Source organism: Petaurus breviceps, unplaced genomic scaffold (assembly GCF_028583685.1).
Source record: "Petaurus breviceps papuanus isolate PSGF00001 unplaced genomic scaffold, PetGlider_PUasm1.0 226, whole genome shotgun sequence".
Classification (NCBI taxonomy): Eukaryota; Metazoa; Chordata; class Mammalia; order Diprotodontia; family Petauridae; genus Petaurus; species Petaurus breviceps.
The window spans coordinates 1,999,963-2,020,970 of NW_027185890.1; the positions used below are offsets into that span (position 1 = coordinate 1,999,963).

At 39.1% G+C, this 21,008-nt stretch overlaps 2 protein-coding genes across 3 annotated transcripts in view; both read right to left on the bottom strand.

Moving 5' to 3' along the window:
• The window catches only part of ITGA1 (integrin subunit alpha 1), a 201,513-nt gene that overhangs the window by 163,938 nt on the left and 16,567 nt on the right, over positions 1-21,008 (bottom strand). The gene's annotated exons all lie outside the window — the stretch shown is intronic.
• On the bottom strand, positions 14,803-20,579 carry PELO (pelota mRNA surveillance and ribosome rescue factor). The gene is made up of 2 exons (XM_069095295.1): positions 19,539-20,579; positions 14,803-19,083 (listed from the first exon to the last, which is right to left on the bottom strand). Exons 1-2 carry the CDS (start codon positions 20,262-20,264, stop codon positions 18,652-18,654), a joined length of 1,158 nt encoding a protein of 385 aa, XP_068951396.1. The 5' UTR covers positions 20,265-20,579; the 3' UTR covers positions 14,803-18,651.

The following is a 21,008-nucleotide window of genomic DNA, read 5'->3' on the forward strand; positions in this document are numbered from 1 at the left end:
AACCAATGCCAGAAGAACACGATCTGACCTCTGTCCCTGGGGTGGCAGAGGTGGCAGAGGTGCAGTGGCTGCAACTGCTGCCACATGGCTGTTTCTGGAGCTCCTGCCTGCAGATAGTCGGGGAACCACACAACCATTAACAACCATTCACTCTGGCTTTGACCTGCTTGGATCTGGGTTGCAGTCTTGGGTGGTGGTCCTGGGGTGAGGAACACCAGTGTGCCAAAGCTTATGGGGGCTGTAGAGAGGGCACCCTCCTCATAGCTCTGACAACTATGAAAACTCCAGAAATTTGGGACACAGCTCTCTCCACTCTGGAAGCAGAGTTCTACTGTGGCAAAGAGCTCAAAAGTCATGTAATTAGCTGGCAAGATAAGCAAGCAGGGGAAGCGCAACAGACTACAGAATTCTTTTTTGAGGACAAAGAGTATCAAAACATGGAACCAGAAGAAGACAACAAAGTCAAAACTCCTGCATCAAAAGCTTCCAAGAAAAATATGAACTGGTTATAGGCCATGAAGGAGCTCAAGAAGGATTTTGAAAATCAGGTAAGAGAAGTAGAGGAAAAATTGGGAAGAGAAATGAGAATAATACAAGAAAATCATGAAAAGAGAGTCAATAGCCTGCTAAAGAAGACCCAAACAATACTGAAGAAAATAACACCTTAAAAATAGACTAACTCAAATAGCAAAAGAGGCCCAAAAAGCCAATGAGGAGAAGACTGCCTTAAAAAGTTGAATTGCCCAAATGAAAAAGGAATTTCAAAAACTCACTGAAGAGAATAATCCCTTTAAAATTAGATTGGAGCAAATGGCAGCTAATGAGTTTATGAGAAATCAAGATGCTGTTAAACAGATCCAAACAAATGAAAAAACAGAAGGCAATGTGAAATATCTCATGGGAAAAAAAAACACTGATCTGGAAAATAGATCTCAGAGAGATAATTTAAAAATTATTGGACTATCTGAAAGCCATGATCAAAAAAAGAGCCTAGAATTCATCCTTCAAGAAATTCTCAAGGAAAATTGCCTTGATATTCTAGAACCAGAGGGCAAAATAGAAATTGAAAGAATTCACTGATCACCTCTTGAAAAAGATCCCAAAAAGAAAACTCCTAGGAATATCATATAGCCAAATTCTAGAGTTCCAAGTCGAGGAGAAAATATTACAAGCTGTTAGGAAGAAACAATATGAGTACTGTGGAAACACAATCAGGATAACACATGGCAGCTTCTACATTAAGGGACTGAAGGGCTTGGAATATGATATTCTTGAGGTCAAAGGAGCTAGGATTAAAACCAAGAATCACCTACCCAACAAAACTGAGTATAATGTTTCAGGGGGAAATATGGTTATTCAATGAAATAGAGGACTTAAAAAAAACAGAAAAAAACCAGAGCTGAACAGAAAATTTTATCTTCAAATGCAAGAAGCAAAAACACACAAATATATATATATGTATAAGAAGGTATATGTGTATATAAATACATATATGAGTGTGTGTATATGTGTGTATATGTACACATAGACAGAAGGCACAGGATCAGTTGAATAGGAAGGGATGACATCTAAAAAATAAAATTAAGAGGTGAGAAAAGAATATAATGAGAGGAGATAGGGAGAGACAGAATAGGGTAAATTATCTCATATAAAGGAGGCAAGGGAAAACTGTTATAATGGAGGGGAAGAACAGAGAGGCAAAAGGGAATGGATCAACCTTACTCTCATTGAATTTGGCTTAAGGAGGGAATAACATATGCACTAAATTGGATATCTTACCCTATAGGAAAGTAAGGGGGAAGGAGATAAGAGGGGGGATTGATAGATGGGAGAGAGGATTGGGGGGGGAAGGTAGTTAGAAGCACACACTTTTGAAAAGGAACAGGGTCAAAGTAGAAAATAGAACAAGTGGGGGGAGGGATAGGATGGAGGGAAATATAGTTAGTCATTCACAATAACTATGGAAATGTTTTGCATAACTACACATGTACAACCTATATTGAATTTCTTGTCTTCCCAGTGGGAGTGGGTGAGGAGGGAAGAAGGGAAAGAACCTGGAAATCAAAGTTTCAAAAACAAATGTTAAAAAAATTGTTTTTTACATGCAATTGGGAAATAAGATATACAGGCACTCTGGTATAGAAATCCATCTCCCCCTACTAGAAAGTTAAAGGCAATGGGGGAGGATATAAGAGAGAGCAGATTGAGGGAAGGGGTATTCAGTAGGCTCACTATTGTGGGGTGGGGGGTGGGGGTAGGGGAAAGACAGGGAGAAAATTTGTAACTCAAAATCTTGTGGAAATGAATGTTGAAAACTACAAATAAATAAATGATAAAAAATGAATATAATACAGAGGGCAAAGGATAGATGCTGTATGTGAGCAGGCCATAACATATAGCTAACAAAGAATTCCCCTCACCCCCCCAAAAAAAACACCACAAAAAACTGTATGATGGTAAGAGAGATGGGCTGTTCAAGTGGCAATAATTCGGGTGACAGTCAGCCAGAGTGCTCTACTAATACCCTCAAAATTCCAGGAAGAATTGAGAAAGGCCTCTAGTACACTGGGTTGACTCCCTATCATGAACTTTTGGATAAGAATCACATAGTATAGGCAAGCTTATTATAATATATATGACTGGAGGAGATTTCCAAATCAAGAACATAAATCCATTGAGGAAACTGAGTGTCTGAGGCCACATTAGACTTCAGTACCAGGGCTCTACCCACTGTGCCATCCAGCTGCTCCAGAAGGTTGTTTTCTTGCAGCTTTCATCTCCTCATCTATATAATAGGGGCTACTCTCTGGATCATAGATCTGGAGCTGAAGTTTACCCAGTAGTCCCCTAGATCACTTCTTTTATTCTACAGAAGGTGAAACTGAAGCCCAAAAAAGGTCATGTGACTTGCCCAAGATTAAACCAAGAGCATGTGGTAAAGCTAGGATTTGAATCTAGGTCTTCAAATTCTAAATTCAAATAGATAAAGAATTTACTAAGCATTTACTCTATGTCACACATTGTGTTCAGGGGAAAACAGAATAGAGCTGGTATTCAGCATAATTCCCACTGGATCAAGGTAGACATGGTCCCTTTCAGTGCTTACACAGGAGTGGGGAACCTGTGGCTTCCTGACCACATGTGGACTTCTAGGTACTTGGGTGTGGCTTTTTGACTGAGTCCAAGTTTACAGAACAAATTCTTTTTTTAAGGGGATTTTTTCTATGAAGTTTGGATTCAGTCAAAGGCCTGTACTTGAGGACCTTGAGGGCCACATGTGGCCTTGAGGCTGCAGGTTCCCCACCCCTGTAACACTGGGACTTGAAAGTCAGCAAGACTAAAGGTAGGCAGTTTGTTGTTGGTGGTGGTGGTAAGGGAATTATAAGGGTGGAGAAGGAGAACAAATATTTATCAAGTAGCTACTATATGCCAGGCCCCTAATAGCATTTTGTAATATGCTTCAAATTACTTGTGCTTTACAAATATTTTTCTCATTTGATGTTCACAACCACTCTGGGAGGTAGGTGCAATTATCATCCCCATTTTACATTTGAGGAAACCGAGATTAAATCAACTTGCTCAGGGTCACTCTGCTAGTAAGTATCTAAGGTCACATTTGAACTCAGGTCTTCCTAACTCCAGACCCAGAATCCTAACCACTGTGCTACCTAACTGCCTCTAATAATAAGGAAAAATGAGATAGGGGTATGCAATTTGGCAGACTAAATGAATCTTGGCAAGCTAAGGAAAATATTTGCAAGCCTCGAGTTATTTTTTTTTTTTTTGCACCTACCAGCAAAGCTGTTTAAATATCATCGTTTCCCTAATGCTTCAAGCTGAAAGCTTCCTAACAACTTAAAAAAAAAAAAACCTGGCCCTGGAGGGCAAAACATTCAAAACAAATGACCTTCTGCTCTGGAATCTGCTCCCTCTAGCAGTCTGCTCTTTCCTATAGTCTGTCGGCCAAAACCAGAACCTGGCAGCTTTTTGGAACATGGTACAAATCATTATTTTTTTTAATGTAGCAGTCACTACTGATTTACTATGTTGGAAAGATAGGCCTAAAAAAAATAGAGGCAGTGGTGCAAAAATATTAACAAGAACAGTTTATTCTGTGGCCAGATTTTATGATATCTGGCTATTGCTCATTTCAACATTCCTGTATATTCTTGGGCTTTCAAACTTCTGCAAATTTATATAATAATGGAACAATAAATAATAATAATGAAAAATAATGGAGTAATTTTCCAAGTAGATATGTTGCCCAATTTTAAAAATAATTTAATTCTCCCAAAATGACCTTGGATTTATTTTGCATATATTATCTATACAACTATTTATATACATCTTGTCTCTCCCAATAGAAGAGAGACAACTGTTTTATTTTTGGCTTTGTATTCCTAGCACACAGCCAAATGCCTAGCACAAAGTAGGTGCCTAGTAAATGCTTGTTCATTGATTAGCTTTTGGGTCTAGATAATTTCTTAGGTGCTTATGATGCCCATAAAATTTCTTATTCAATCATTTTTTAAGTTAAAAAAAGCTTAAAAGTTTGTCAGTAGAGGTGAATTGTAAGTTCAGTGATCATAATACTAATTTTATTGGAAATCTTAAAGCAAATAGCTTCATTTAGTTTTGAGTAAGTGATTTCCATAATCTCCTAGGAATCATGGTGTGATACAGCTGCAAATCCTGAAATACCACAGTGTTAGAAGAAAGCTATAGTATATCACCAATGACTAATGAGATGTGGTATAAAACATGTTATTGAGTAACTGTATGTACATCCAGAAAGGAACATGGGTAAGACATGTAGCAAGAATGAGACACAATGTAATGGTTGCTTGAAATGGTCCTGGTAGTAAAAGAATCATGAGAAGCACCAGAGAACAGTGGGTAGAGAGCCATACTCAGCTAGGAAGATATGGCTTCAGCTTCTACCTCTAATATGTACTGGCTGTGTTACCCTGGCTTCATCAATTTATTTCTCAGTGCCCCAGGTAACTCTCTGAAATTAAAAGGGGCAGAATAGTTGCTGATTTGCAATGGTAAGGGGTGTTTTCTCAAACTAAATTTTCCTGTAGATGAAATCACAGGTTTGGACTCCTCCCAATCCCTTCCTCCCAATAAAGCAATTAGAAGGCTTCTGCTGTTGAGTGTATCCTTTATGGAAGACTTATTAAAATCTTTGGATGGAAATAGACTAGGATGAGACGGCACATCAGAGAATCTCAAAGGGAAATAAATGTAGGAGTCCATCAAGACCAACTCTCTCATTTTTACAGCTGAGGAAAATGGCATCCAGAAATGTTGTCACTTCCTTAGAGTCACATAGGTACCAAGGGGGAAGAGCTGACTATAAAATGAGTGTATTTGCTAATACAGTGGACTGCCTCCCAATTGGATTTGCACAGCTGTGGGATACAATTGCAGATTCATTAAAGTAGCTGAAAAAACAACAACCAAAAATACCCCCCAACTTCCCAAGCAAATTATTATACAAAGGTGAAGGCACAGGTGATGCTGCTCTTGCCTAGAGAAGAGAGAAGCTGCACGTTGAGGAGCAGAGGTGTAGCACCAAGGGCAATTTTGGTTTATTGTTACTGCAGTGTTTTCTTCCTAAAACTACATGTCCTTTTCCCTTCCCTTCGCTCTTTCTTTTCTCCTTCCCTTTTTCCTTTTCTCCTTCTTCTCCCTCTGTCCACATAAGATATAATAATACCCTTACTTGAGGATGCACTGCCCAAAGGAATGTAAATTTTGATCCCTGAAACCTAGCAAGATATGTTGGGGTTTAAGGACTAGATTTCTTTCTTAAGGATAATGCCTTAAATACAAATCATTTTGGCTCTTATTAACTGGCCAACAACCCAAGCCCTTCCTGGTTATTGATGGGCCCTGATGGCTCAGAATGAACATGAATAGCAACTGTTTCTGTTTTGGCCAGAAACCCTGAAGGTCTTCTGCTCCCAGGTGGATTTTTTTTTTTTTTTTGACACTGTATAGGAGGCCATTCTTTGCTTCATTTCTTACTTAGCCTTCATCACTGAATGGGTGTTGCCTCAGTTAAACTGAGACCTGGGAAAGGCTTTAACTTAAAAAGACCAAGGTCTCTCATTGTATTCTCTAGTCCTCCTGATCTTACATAGCTTTAAAAGGCCACCGTCATCCTGATGTGTATCTGACCACTTGACCTAGATAGCTACAGAGGAGAAAGTGAGGCTGGGGACTTCGCACAACTCTCTGACTTAAATCCAATTCACTTGCAAGTCTTGGTATCACCTTCGTGATGGCATGGTCCTCTTTGAGAACAAAGGACAAACAACAACATGTTCTTGGACTTATCCTTCATTTTACCCAGTATCTTCTCACAGCCCGGTTGCCTTTCTTTTTTCTTTCTTACTAAGGATGCCATTTAGACACTGAGAATCGGAAGCCTATTCCCACAGTACTTTCCTCACCACAAGGTCCTGTGTATTTCCTCTCTACCTTTTACATAAACTCTCCTTTCTTCCCACCACATCCTAAACCCCACTGGTAATTTCATTAGAAATAATCATTGAACCACAGGGGAGAGAAGTTCTTATGATTTGTTGAGGACAAGCTCCTGAGGGACAGAATGGAAAATGGAATGATGAACAAAGAGGCAGGAAGACTCCAGAGCCAGGGAGAAGGTTTGAAGGGGATTCTGGAAGACAATCTTCCTATATTTGGCAGAATAATAAATTAACAAAACAACGAACATGGAAGTAATGAACAAATTACCTTAAACTATTTTTTGCCCTTTTCCTCTCCCTGCCCCCAAACCTCCTTCCCAAACAGACCAGTTACAGAAGCAGGATTCTAAATAGAGGAAGAAACAAAATGGAAAAAGGATGTTTGGCCTGGCTCCATGAGGTACCACCAGGAACATTTGGTGGAAGGGAGAGAGAAACTTCCTAATAATTAGAGCTAACAAAAAGTGAAACAAGTTGCCTCTGAAGGTCCCAGGTTCCCATTCACTGGAAACTTTTGAGGGGATGCTGGAAGAGCAGTGGTTGGCAATGTAGCAGCAAATCCTTGGTTATGTACAGGTTGGACTAGATGCCCTCAGAGACACCTCCTTGCAACTCTGGGATTCTGTAATTTAATAAGGATTCTTAGATGATCTAAATGATCCATGCTGTAAGATACTTGACCTTATTTTCAACAGACTGCTAGTACTTTTCTGTGAGCAACATACTTGGTAAGGAAGAACAAACTATAAACTGACCTCTTTGGATCAAATGAGCCGAAGGACAGGGTTAAAGTACATTTTACATTCATAGAGTAATTTATCAGGAAAGTGTCAAACAAAAAGTTCTAGTCAATGTTTACACTTAGCCTTGCTGAAAAATTCCAGACATAAAAATTTTGGAAGAGATTTGCATGAAGAACTCAGAGGACCTACAATTTTTGGCTTAGCATTTCTTAAAAAACAAAACAAAACAAAAACCCTCTACAAGTACAATTAATTTAGAATTTTTTTTCTTAGCAAGAAATCATTTGTTAGGATTTATTGTTCATTTTTCTTTAATTAGAACTTCAGGAAACATTCTGGATAGTTGAGTTTTCAGAATACACTACCTTTAAACATCCACGCTTTTAAAAATTTTAACTATTTTGGATGGACACATTTCTAAAACATACTCCACAATTCTTTGTCATTTAAAACAACATTAAAAATAAGTCAACCTATTCTGGATGATTCAGGATCATAATGGTGAACATCAGTGTGCTATAACACTGTCCATAGATACTACTGAGGTGGGTAGTAGGGCTATTTCTCATTCCACTAAATGGCCCCAGACTGTTAAAATTGTTCCTCTCTCCCTCCTGCTTCCCTTTCCTTCCTTCCTTCCTTCCTTCCTTCTTTCCTTCCTTCCTTCCTTCCTTCCTTCCTTCCTTCCTTCCTTCCTTCCTTCCTTCCTTCCTTCCTTCCTTCCTTCCTTCCTTCCTTCCTTCCTTCCTTCCTTCCTTCTTTTCTTCCTTCTTTCCCTCCCTCGCTTCTTTCTTCTCTCAGAAGTATATTTTTTTGAAATGTTTTTTCAGTCCTTACTGTCAAGATGTTAGTTATCATTTCTCAGTGATGTCAGTATGCCTGACAGTAGGAGCTTCCTTTCTTGATTTGCTATCTTTAATTTATTGTAAATTTGCAGAACAGACAGACAAATTTGTTATAACTGTGTATAAAACATAAGCAAACAGGTGATGTCATTAAGGCATTCTCTTAATGAGTAAAGTGCATATATTTTAGTGTTTGGGCTTTACAGCTTTGACTGCTTAATGGTAGTTTTTGTCTTTTTTTTTTTTTGTAGGCTGCTAACTATATTTCAGATAAACGAAGTTGCTGGGCAGCTGAATTCCAGATAGGTGGTGTTGGGTTAGGTTATTATGCATCACTGAGCTGGCAAACATATTAAAAACATACTATACGCCTGAACACTTGGCCTGAATAAATTCAGATTTGCCACATAAAATCTCTGTTGCTAGCCACATGTTTGGTTTTATACTATGAGCCATGGTTCTTAAATAAAATTGATTTTTACATATGGTCTGAATTGTCTCATTATAGTAACATTTCATTACCACACTTACCCAATTACCATGGCTAATGATGGTTCATGAGACCACTTGTATGGCTATTTTCAAGCTACTGTAACAGTATTTAATTATGAATATGAATCTTTGTAACTAGGTTGTTGACCATTCTCAAATTTCATATTGCTAATGGGCTATATGTTTATAAACTACTTACTCTTGGTTTCCAGATGTTAGCTAATTGTTAGCTTTAAATGTTAGCTTTAAAAAAAACACACATTTGCACTTTAAAAAATTATTTTTTCACAGATGTCAAGATTTGGACAACAAAAATGGTAACTATATCCTTTTCTGCTGTTTTTTTTTAAAAAGCACTATTATTTAAGTAATATTATAATAATATTAAGTAATAATACATAGTTGAGGTAATAAAAATTTTTTAAATAATGAATTTGAATAGAAATATAAATTTCTGTTTCTATTCTAGAGGAACCCTCTCTCCTTGAATAGATGTGCACAGGAGATAACAGAAACACCTATTTTAAAACCAAGATAAAAATGTTCATTTCCACATCTGATTTTAGCACCTCAAAGTTTTAACATACAATTTATACAAAAAGAGTCACTAGTATGAAGAAATGTTTCTTTTCAAAGCAATTCTTCAGAACGTCTCTTTTTGAATATTGTGGCAAGAAAGTGTAATTTTGTTTCTCATATATGCCCCCTTATCTTTGATACTGTCACTACTCCGGAGCAGGCTCTCATTACCTTACACATGGATGACTGAAACAACTTCCTGTTTGTCTGTCTGCTGCAAGTCTCTCCCTATCCCAGACCATCTCCTACTCAGCTGCCAGTGATCTTCCAAAAGGGAAGGTCTGACCATGTCACTCTCTATTCAGTAAACTTCAGTGGCTCTCTCAAATATAAAATCCTCTGACATTCAAAGTCACCTAGCTTCCCCACCCATTTCCACCTCTACTTTCTTCTTACTTACCCTTTTCTCTGAGATCCAGTGACAAGATGCTTCTTGCACAAGACATTCTTATCTCCATCTTCCAACATTTTTTCTGGCTTTCCCTCACTCCCAGAATTCTCGCCTTCCTCATCTTGGCTTTCTGGTTTCCCTGGCTTCTTTCAAGTCACAGCTAAAATCCCATCTTCTACAATTAATCTTTTCTGATCTTCCTTAATTCTTGACTTCTCCCTGTTAAGCATCATTAATTGATCCTGTCTATATCTTGTTCATACACAGTTGTTTGCATGTTGTTTCCTCCATTATATTTTGAGTTCCTTGAGAGCAAGGATTATCATTTGTCTTTTTCTGTATCCCAAGTGCTTATAGGGTTCCTGGCACATAAGGGATGCTTAATAATTGTTTATGGACTGACTCAGGATTTAACTGGCATTACTAAGAACAAAAAGGCTGAAATATATACTTTTAAAAATAATTTTACTTCACTTAAGATATTTTACTCATTCCTACTCATGTGAAGTCACATGAGTTACAGTTAAGTCCAATAAATACAATACTGATTATAATGAATTTATATTACAGATTTTCTGGAATGGCCTGGAGGGTCATTAGCAGAGAAACCCATCTCTTTTTAAGATAAAAACAACAACAGAAGAAACTTCCATTAAAAGATTAAATTGAGGATTAATTACTTTTTAAAACAGGAAGCTCTTTAACTTCCTTTAGTCAGCTGTGACCTACAAGGTCTAACACAGGAAACAAACAACTATTCTAGTAGCAGTAAATACTCTAAAAAACATCTGTGTTTACTGCATATTACAATAATTATACTCATTAGCCTTCCTAAAAGCGCTTATGCTCCTGTGAAATATAAAATAATTATTTAAGACTTTGTGATTATTATGATATGAGCAAATTTAATAGTATAGGTCTGTTCTTAAGTAATTTCCTTTAGGTTAAGAGAATCTTAACGAACATAGCCCACAAAGGAAAGTGAACACACTGCAGATTGTCTAAAAATAAGGGGGGGGGAGGGAAGCTAGGTGGCACAGTGAATAGAGCACCAGCCCTGGAGTCAGGAGGACCCAAGTACAAATGTGACTCAGGCACTTAACACTGACTAGCTGTGTGACCTTAGGCAAGTCACTTAACCCCAATTGCCCTGCCCTCCCCCCTTCAAAAAGCAAAAAAAAAAAAGATTAAATTCAATTCTCAAATTAGAAAAGCCCTAGTGAAAATATTTAGAAATTTCTTCAAAACTAAAAGTTTTGAATAATAATAACAATCAAAACTATTAACACAGAGTAATTCACATCAAATGCAAAATAATCTCAGCATGTTTAAGTCGGAAAAGCATGAAGTGTATTTCCAGAGACTCATGGTCTAGGAGTACTCTGCTACTACCTGCCAGTAGCAACATTGGTGAATTTTATTCTTTCTGGTCTTCATTTTCCTTCTTTGTAAAATGAAGGAATTGGAAGTGACAGAGATAACCACAAAAGAGCACAGGATTTAGGTTAGATGAAACTGAGAAGCTTTTGTACTAAGGAAAGCATTATAGTAGAGAAGGGAATCTCATTTATCTACTTTATTAAATTCTATCAAGAAGTTTTGATGATGATAATGGCTACTTTATCTCCCCTAAAGGAAACAGGGTTAGGGACAGAACTATGATTTCATTGGTATACGGAATTTCCTAGGGGGATTTTTTTTTCTGCCAATGAGTCAGTTATCAATAAGCACTTACCAACACTATGTACCAGGTAGGCACTGTGCTAAGCAACCAGGATAAAAAAGAAAATCAAGAAAAGCTAAAACTAAGCATTGTTTGTGTTCTCTAGGAGTTCGCAGTCTAATGTGGGAGTGAATCAACAGATTGATGCACACTGCTGCATAGATTGAAGGTCATCTCAGAAGGAAGACACTAGGGAGTTGGGAGTAGGAAAGGCCTTTTGAAGAAGCTGGCATTTAAGCTATCTTAGAGGAAGCTGGGGAGACCAGATGAAAATGAGGAAAGAAAGCATTCTAGGAATGGGGACAGACACCCAGTGAAAAGGCTTGGAGTCTGGAGTCTGGAAACTCTCTTTCGTCTCATGTGAGGAATAGCAAAGGATGTCCGTTTCCTCGGATCAAAGAGTCCATGGAGGAGAGCAAAGAACAAATAGAGCAGAAAGGTAGGAAGGGGCCAGGTGGCTTTAAAAAATAATACAGATAATTTTATATTTTATCTGAAAGATAAGAAGAAGTCATTAGAATTTGAGTAGAGTGAAAGCATGGCCAAACCTTGGCTTAGGGAAAATCACTCTGACATGAGCAGAGGATGGATTGGAGTAGGGAGAGCTTGGAGGCAGGAAGATCAACCAAAAAGCTATTATTCTAGTGTGCAGTGATGAGGGCTGGCACAAAGGCAGCAGCTGATAGAGTGAGAAGAGATCATATGAGAACCATAAAACAAGACTTGACCACAGAGTAGATATGTAGGGTAGGTAAGGAATTGAGGATGATACCTAGTTTGGAAACCTAGATGACTGATGGTGCCTTTGATGTAAGAAGGAAGCAGAGAAAGAGGCAAGGGTGAAAGGGGGTAAAGATAATGAAATCTGTTTTGTACATAATGAGTTTCAAATGTCTAAGTTTGAGATGTCCAAAAAGCAGTTGGTGATATGAGACAAACTCAGAAGAAAGGTTATGTATGGATGGATGTATAGATCTGGATCATTTAATAACCGGTGATGAGATGATCATGTGAGAAAGTACAGAGGAAAAGCAGGCCCAGTATAGATCCTTTGGAAACAAGTGTTGTTATTAGATGCAACTGGGATGAAGGAGACTGAGAAGAACCAGAAAGTTAGATAGATAGGAGGAGAACCAGAAATGAGCAGTTATGAAAACTCGTTGTTGGTTCTTCATTTCTGAAGAGGACTAAGGTGTGATGTCTTGACTTGTGGGTGAATTGGATTTAAGTTGAGGCAGAATCGCACAAAGCTGTAAGCCTCACTCTCTCTTCCTGAGTCATCAAACATCAAATATCAAAACTTAAGCAAGGAGAGAGTAGTGTTATAGCCTGCAAGAGGTCAAGGATAAGAATTAAGAAAAGGCTGTTTGATTTGGCAATTACAAGAACATGGGCAACTTTGGAGAGGGTGGTTTCACAGTTGAATAATAACGTCAGAAGGAAGACTGAAAAGGGTTCAGAAGAGAAAGGGGAAGTGAAGCTACCCTAGTATAGACCACTTTCTCAAGGAGTTTAGCTACAAAGTGGTGAAAAGATAATGGATGATAGCTAACAAGGGTGGTTGGATAAATAAGTCTGCTTTTTTTTTTAAACATATTTTTGGGTGTTTTTTTGTTTTTGCTTTTTGGAGGGGCAATTGGGGTTAAGTGACTTGCCCAAAGTCATAAGGCTAGTAAGAGTTAAGTGTCTGAAGCTGGATTTGAACTCAGGTCCTTCTGACTCCAGGGCTGGTGCTCTATTCACTGCGCCACTTAGCCGCCCCAAGTAATTGTTTTTTAAAGATAGGAAAGACATGGGCATGTCTGCAGGAAGAAGGAAAGCAGCTAAAAGAACACAAAGTTGAAGATTAATGAAAGGATGGGCATAACAGAAGGGGCAATCTGTTGGAGAAGACAGGATAGAATGGGATGAAGGGTGTACATAGAAAAGTTTGTCTTGGTAAGGTGAAGGGCCATCTTATCATGTTCTCATGGTGAGGTGAAGGGTTGAAGAAGATATTAGGGGAAAGACATGAGTAACGTGAAATGAAGAGAGAAGAGGGAGTTCTAGGAGAGGTTGACTTTCCCAGTCACTTGGGCAGTACGTGTGGAGATGTGACTGTAACCTGGGTGTTTGGGCCCCAAAGTCAGCTCTCACTAAGCTACCCACCCAGTCCAGAAAATACATAATCTTCACAAAGAACTATATAGTCAATCAGGTTAACAATCATCCCTCATTCATTTATACTACTTAGGCTACCACTTCTCCCTTCAGGGCTCTTGAGGGTAATTAAAGGGTTGTGCTTTCCTATTTATGACCCAATCCTTCCCTCCTTACACATTCGTTCATTTATTCACTGATCTAATGAATAATACGTGCAAAACAGTGTGCTAGCCTTTAAACTTTTTTTTTTTGGTAACATTTTCTTTGTCAATTTCAGATTGTGGTTTTGTAGGTTGTATGAATCCTTTGTATAAATAAAAAAAAAATTAAACCTTTCTACATGTTAATTCTAAATCCTGTAAACTTTTTCTTATAGATCCTATTCTTATAGCACATTTTGTAATTATCTAGCTCTCCTCTGAAACCTTTCAAATATGACATCCTTAATAAAGATGCTATACATGGATTATAATATTTATTATATATATGTATTTATTATAAAATTAATTTATCCTTCCTGGTATGTTTCCGAAAATGCTGATTTGTTATCCTAAACACTTTTTTATACTAAAACACTGTCATTTAAATCATAGAATTAGGTTCAGTGACTGAAATTAATATAAAGGAAATTTTTTTTCTCATTTCAATTAGAGCTGAGTCAGGGTGGAAGCAGAAGGAGACCTGGACCTAGTCAAGAGATCTGGGTTTGAATCTCACTATCTAAAATAATTGTGACTATGGGGAAGTCTCCTAACCTATCAGTTCTCTCACCTGAAAAGTAGGAATACAGGGTTTTTGTGAGGATCAAATGAAAGAATGTATTCCTACTGTACTTTGTAAATGTGTATCTTGATCTGGGGCAGCTAGGTGGAGCTGTGAATAGAGCACCTGCCCTGGAGTCAGGAGGACCTGAGTTCAAATCCGACCTCAGACACTGACACATTTACTAGTTGTGTGACTTTGGGCAAGTCACTTAACCCCAATTGCCCTGCCTTCCCCCCTCCAAAGACAAAAAAAATAAGTGTATCGTGATCATGCATCTATTTGTTGTGCAGCATATGTGATTACACATTAAAAAAAAAAACCTTCAAAAAAATACTAAACCCTTGTGTCTCATTTCTTAGGAACACATACTATATATATATATATATATATATATACACACACACATACATACATATACACACATGTATGTATGTAAAATAACAAATTTACGTGTATGTAAAATAACAGAAACTTAGAGACATCTCCCTACCAAATGATCATATAGACTATTTGTGCCTGACTTGCAGTAAAGCCTTCCAAGTATCTATCAGTATGATCAGCCAAAGTCAGACATTATGATATTTTAATTTTCCTTGAGTTTGGACAAACAATAACAATGCCATAGTGCCTATGTTCCTGTAAAATTTTATGTAAATCATGACATTTCCAAAGGAACATTACATTGAGTTTGCCTTGCTTAAAATAAACACATGCAGAAATTCCTTTAAAGAAAAATTTAAAAAATTCCAACGTTGATGCTTCTTCATGGTAATGACTATGTCAGCAGACCACGACGGAATGTTTCAAATATGGTTAGGGTACAGGATGATCTGATACTCGAGAACCAGTCTGACTCCTCATCATACTTAGCACCTAATAGCTAGAAATGACAGATACTTTGGCCATAGTTACCTATTACATAGAGGAAAACAGAAGATGGTTTTCAGTCCTGTGAAGCCTCATTCTGCAGCAATGGGGCGGAGAGGGAGAAATAGAATCAAAGGGAAATTAGCTTTCAGATTATAACTAAGCTGTTTAATTTTTGTCCAATTACCGTACCAACAAATTGACACACTACTGGGAGAAGTGAATTGACATTCTTCACTTAGAAGTAATTAGAACTTTTTCATTGTCCAGAAAAAAAAAGTTGTCAAACGATTTCAGAATGATTAAAAAATAAGCACTAAGCTGTCTCAACAGGGAAGTCAATAAAGATAAAGCTTAATTTTACAGAAAAAGATCCTTAAAGACTACTTAGTATTGAAGGAGGAAGCTAGGTGGTTCAGTGGATAAAACACGGGGTCTGGAGTCAAGAAGACCCGAGTTCAAATATGAGCTCAGATACATATTAGCTGTGTGATCCTGGCCAAGTCACTTAACCTTTATTTGCCATAATCACATACCTTTGTTGCTGCACAACAAATAGTTGTATGATCACAATACACATTTACAAAGTAAAGTATAAATACATTATTTCATGTAATCTTTACAAAAACCCTATATTCCTACTTTTCTGGTGAGATAACTGAGAGGTTAGGAAACTTCTCCATAGTCACAATTAGTAAATTTAGAGAAGGAAATGGCAAACCATTTCCATCTTTGCCAAGAAAACCCCGCGGACGGCATGGCCCACAAGGTCACAAAAAGTCCGAAATGACTCAAGTATTAAAGGGAGAAGCTATTCCAACATACTTTTTAAGAATCTTGGATTAAGCATTTTAAGAGCTTACAATATTTTTATTTGAAAAACTTTTCTAAACTCGTCTTTTTTTTTTTTCAAAATTCAATATACTGAAGTAAAGCTCCATTGCATGGCAGATATCCAAGATAAGGCAAACCAAAAACAAGTTTCAAACTGTTTCAACTGAAAAATGATATGTATTTGTACACCAATATATTCCTGAAAGGTATAAGCCATGGCATGTTTTTAAATTATTAAAGGCAGCAAGAATTTTAAGAGCATAAAAGGAACCATTACTTGAAATGTTTTATTCTTCACCAATGGAATGTTTAAATTCAAGGCCCCCAAAGTCTTCCACTAACCTACTTTTCAGAATCCCTCTTTAAAATCCTCTCCTTTTCTGAATCCTACAAATTCCAAAGATTCCCTTCACACAAAACATTTAATGGTCTTCTTTGTTGAGATTTAAAAGGAAATTAAGCCACTCCCAAAACACTCCTGTTCTTAAAGGGGAGATTTGGAAATAAGTATCTTTTTACTAATTTTATTATCTACTATACAAGTTATTAAATATTAACTTTTTCAGTAATGTATTTGATTACTATGGGGAGAAAAGAACTAAAATCTCAACACAAGCAGACCTTATTGATTTAAATGCTTTTTGGTGGGGGTGGTGTAGTATGGTCTGTGATTTCACTGATACAGAGAATTCTTAGAGAGGAAATTCCCTGGACAAAACAAAAGCAGACTGGAAACTACTCAGCAATTTAGTTTGAAAGAGTTGCCTGAAATGACAGGCTAAGAACAGATGATCAGAAACTGTACTTGAACCCAAGTTTCCCTGACTTCCAGGTGACCCCTCATAATTACGATGTAAATTATATTATATTGCTAAATCATATCGCTAAATTATATTGCTATGGGTATCTGTAAAAGATTTGACTTTGTATAAAGCATGACCTACATGTGAGTCTATTGCTGACCATTTGACAAGAGAAAATATTTTGATTTAAGGCAGAATTTTCTGGACTATAGGACATGCCTTGCTGGGAAGTATGAAGCAATGGTCAAACTTACTGGGTATTTGTTAGTATAACCTTCACATGAATAATCCAGTTTTTTTCTATTGTAAACAACGTTCAAATCAAAGTCAACAAAACCGAAACAGTGATTAATATATGCACAATGTCAAACTTTCAAATCTCTATAAAATTCAGGTAGCATAAGCTAATGAGTTTTCAAATGTATTCTAGAGACAAAGTTAAAATATCATATCTGTTAGATAACTTAGTCATTCATTTTGTCAGATAAAATATAAGCTTATTTAAAGCGTGCGAGTGTGTGTGTGCATGTGTAGGAGATACTGTAGGGTGGGGAAGATGCCTGGATTTAGAAATAAGAACTATTCAAGGTTAGTAATTTTGTGAAGAGATTTGGTGGGAAGGCACATGTAAAATACTGGCTAAAATAGTGGTTAGTATTATCAGTAGATTTCATTTACACGTGTTAGCTGTCAGAACAGGATATAAATCATATCATTTTGGACTGATAAGGAGCTAATGAATGTCTAAAACTTTCCACTTGATACCCATAGACCATGAGCAAAATATAATCTTCCAGTTCAAACAGGGATAGATCCATTCACTGACATTGTAGCAAACTAGAGAATTACCTAGCAATGTTTTTCAATTATAAAACAAGTCAATTATGTCATTATTTTGCTGCATATAAGCTCTATTCAAGCATGATACAACTGCATGACTAAACCAAAATTGTTAAGAATCTAGAAAATACTGCTTTGAAGCTCCAGTCAATTTGAAATTCTAATACAACTACTAATAAATTTAACAAATCAAAATGAGTGCATCCTGTAAAAAGAAAGACCACTGTATAAGAAGTCAAAGTTGAATTCCACTATGACCTTTGCTAATAATTAGTGTCTTTACCTCAGGGAAGTCACTTTAACCTCTTTGGACCTGAGTTTACCATTTATAAAATAAGTGTTATATTTACAAAGGTTTCTTCCTGCTCTAAAACTCTTATGAGTAGCAGGCTAAGTAGTACACAGTATAGCATAAAGTTAACTTTTAAGGATAGAGCATAATGGCTTCTTGGCATGTTAGAAGTGATCTCATTCAATTCCTGTTAATTTCCTTAACATGTGTCAGTTTTTAGGTTTTCTTTTGTGAATTTTCTATCCATCTTCCAAAAAAACCACTCTTAGTTTAGCTATCTGTGAGGAGTAAGTAAAATTACTGCAATGCACTCTGAAAATAGAAATAAAAACGGTAACTAGTATAGCACATGCTGAATGTAGCTGATGTAACTTTTTCCCCTAAGTATCAATTGCTTATTCTAAGTATCTCTTTTTGCCTTTTTCTTTTTTTTTGGAGGGCAACTGGAGTCAAGTGACTTGCCCAAAGTCACAGGGCTAGTAAATGTGTCAAGAGTCTGAGGCCGCATTTGGACTCAGGTCCTCCTGACTCCAGGGCCAGTGCTCTATTCAATGTGCCACCTAGCCACCCCTTATAAGTATTTTTAAACCATTTTTTCCTAAAGGTAATTGCCAATGTGAATAAGGATAAAATTAGACACCACTTTTCTCTTATTTTCTAGTCATATAGATCTTCTAACAGAAAGAGATTAGCCTGACAAGAAATACCCACTCATGTAAATGAAAATGAACCTCCCTAGCAGCTTTCATACTAGATCTGAGAACATCTGCTTTATATATTAGTTTATGTAGGTGAAAGAGTTGGGCAATAAATGGTGTCTTTTTACAAGTGCCAATCATTAATCCTCTTCAGAACTTGAACCAGACTCCTGGTCAGAGAGATCAGGGACAGGGAAGCGCAGAATGGCAGCAACTCCAGTCAACTGGCTGAGCTGCTCCCCAGATACATGAAGACTAGAAAATATCCGAACTGTGCCTGCGTTCTCTCTGACACTGTCCACCAATTTCACATATCTGCTTCGGGTGGCCACATCCTGGTGTCTGAAAAGCTCATCACTGATGAGCAGTGTGTCAATTGCCAAGGCCTCATTGGCCTTCTCCACCTGCTTGAGTCCATAGAAAGCTCGGTCAGGTTCATGTTGCAACATCTTGTAGAAGTCATCTAAGGCTTTTACTTCACCAGCAGCCTTGGTGTCTGAGAGGCGGCTGGCCACAGTAGGATCACAAAGGGCCTCTTTCAATGAGTATTTGTGCCCTGAAGAGGCATGTACCTGGAATCACAATTACAGAAGTTAGATGAAATCTTTTAAAGCACATATTCTACCTTTAAACAGTTAACTCATACTTGTGGGATTAATGTTAAATCGGTCAACCCTGAGTGTCAAAACATGCAAAGCACTGACCTTGCTTTATTTATGTAGAAATGTTTCATATGGAGTTCATAATATAGATTTATCAGATATGTAACTCTCTTTGAATGAAATTTCCTATTGTTAAGCATATCTAAGCCATTCCCCTTCCGCACCCCCCCCCCCAAAATTAATAAGGAAATGAGACCTTAATTTTCTCTTAATGCCAGGGTTACCTTTTCAGGATAATAGGATATGATTAAGAAGATAGTCATCTCCCCATCCCTTTAAATGTCCTCACTCCTACACTATTAAAATTAATGCCAACCCATAATCTCTAATCTGGGTCACCCCTTTTGCTAGGTGGATTACTGTACCTGAAGGAATTTCGACCGGTTTTCCAGCAGCAGTTTGTTGTCAGTCTTCACCGCCTGCTGGAACATGTAGTCGCAGAACTGCTCCCGGACGAAGCCAGGGCTAGCCACCAGGACGCACTTGACCACGTCGAAGTGGACATGGCGCTGGATGGCCTGCACCACCTGCTCATAGAAGCGCTCCAGGGCGCGATCGTGCTGCGAGCAGTTGCCCCGGCGCTTGCGGGGTATGTTTACCTCCACCTTGGCTCGGGTGAGGGTCATGCTGGGCGTGACAAGGCAGATGTGGGCCAGGCCCTCCTGCATGACCACGGCTGCCACGTCCGCGCTCCACGCCGGGTCGCAGGCCTGCTCGATGCGCTCCAGGACCACACTGTCCCACTGTTTCTTGGCTAGCGTGAACTGGCGGTTGGGCTCCAGCTCGATGGTGTGGTAGGCGCCCATCTTCACGTACTCGTTCTCCTGGATGTTGGTGCCCTTGACCCGCAGCTGGCACGCCTGCGAGTCGAAGTCGATGGTCTCCACGCACAGGGTGAGAGTGGTGCGCACGCGGTTGCTGCCCACGCTGCCCGTGGAGGACTCAGTCTGCACTTTGCGGATGGTGGAGGCGCGCAGGCTGTCGCCCACCTGCAGCAGGTTGTACGTGTGCCACATGTCCTCGGGCTCCTCGGGCACCAGGGTCACCTGGCCCGCGTTGTCCTTCTCGATGTCCTTCCTCAAGAGCTTCATGCTGGCGGCAGGGGGCGGAGGGGGCGAGGGGGGCCGCGGCGGCCGGGGAGGGGGGAAGGGGCCGGGCTCCGCTGCCTCGGGCCTGGCTCTGGCCGCCGCCCCTCCAAGCGGGTACACTCGTCTCCCGGAAGGAGGGAAAGAGCGCCCCGGAGAACCTTCCTCCTGCCGCGCGCCGCGCTCAGGACCCCGCAGCCCCGGGTGGGAGGGAGCCGCGGTCAAGACCTGGAGCCTCTTAGCCACGCGGCCCCCTTTTCAGGCCGGCCGGCAGCACGGACGCAACGTGTCCTGCGCAACAGCCACGTCGCGGCTGGTGTGCGAAAAGCTACGGAAGCGCTGGACGGCGCATGCGCCTTGCGCACGCTCACTGAGCACTAATCCTCAGTAGCAGGAATTGTTTTTTTCCTAGAGAAGCGGGAGTCCGCCGGACTGACTTTTCCCGCGGGGCAGCAGCTGTGTGGGCTTCTGGACTGGGGGAGGGAGGAGGGAAGGGCACAGGGCGGCTCAGCAGCCTCTCCGCGCCGCCCGCTCCCCTTCTCTCGTACCAGCAACAGCAGCAGCACACGGTGCCTCTTGGCCTCAGAACTGGAAGCGAGTCATTCATTCTTTTAGCATTGAGCAGACATTACTATGTACACCAAGCTCCAGAGAGAACACATAAAATGTGTTCACAGAGAGCTAATAGTCTATTAGATGTAAGGCAGAGAGAAATCTATGAATGTCTTAAAATCTTTGTATGCCCGCATT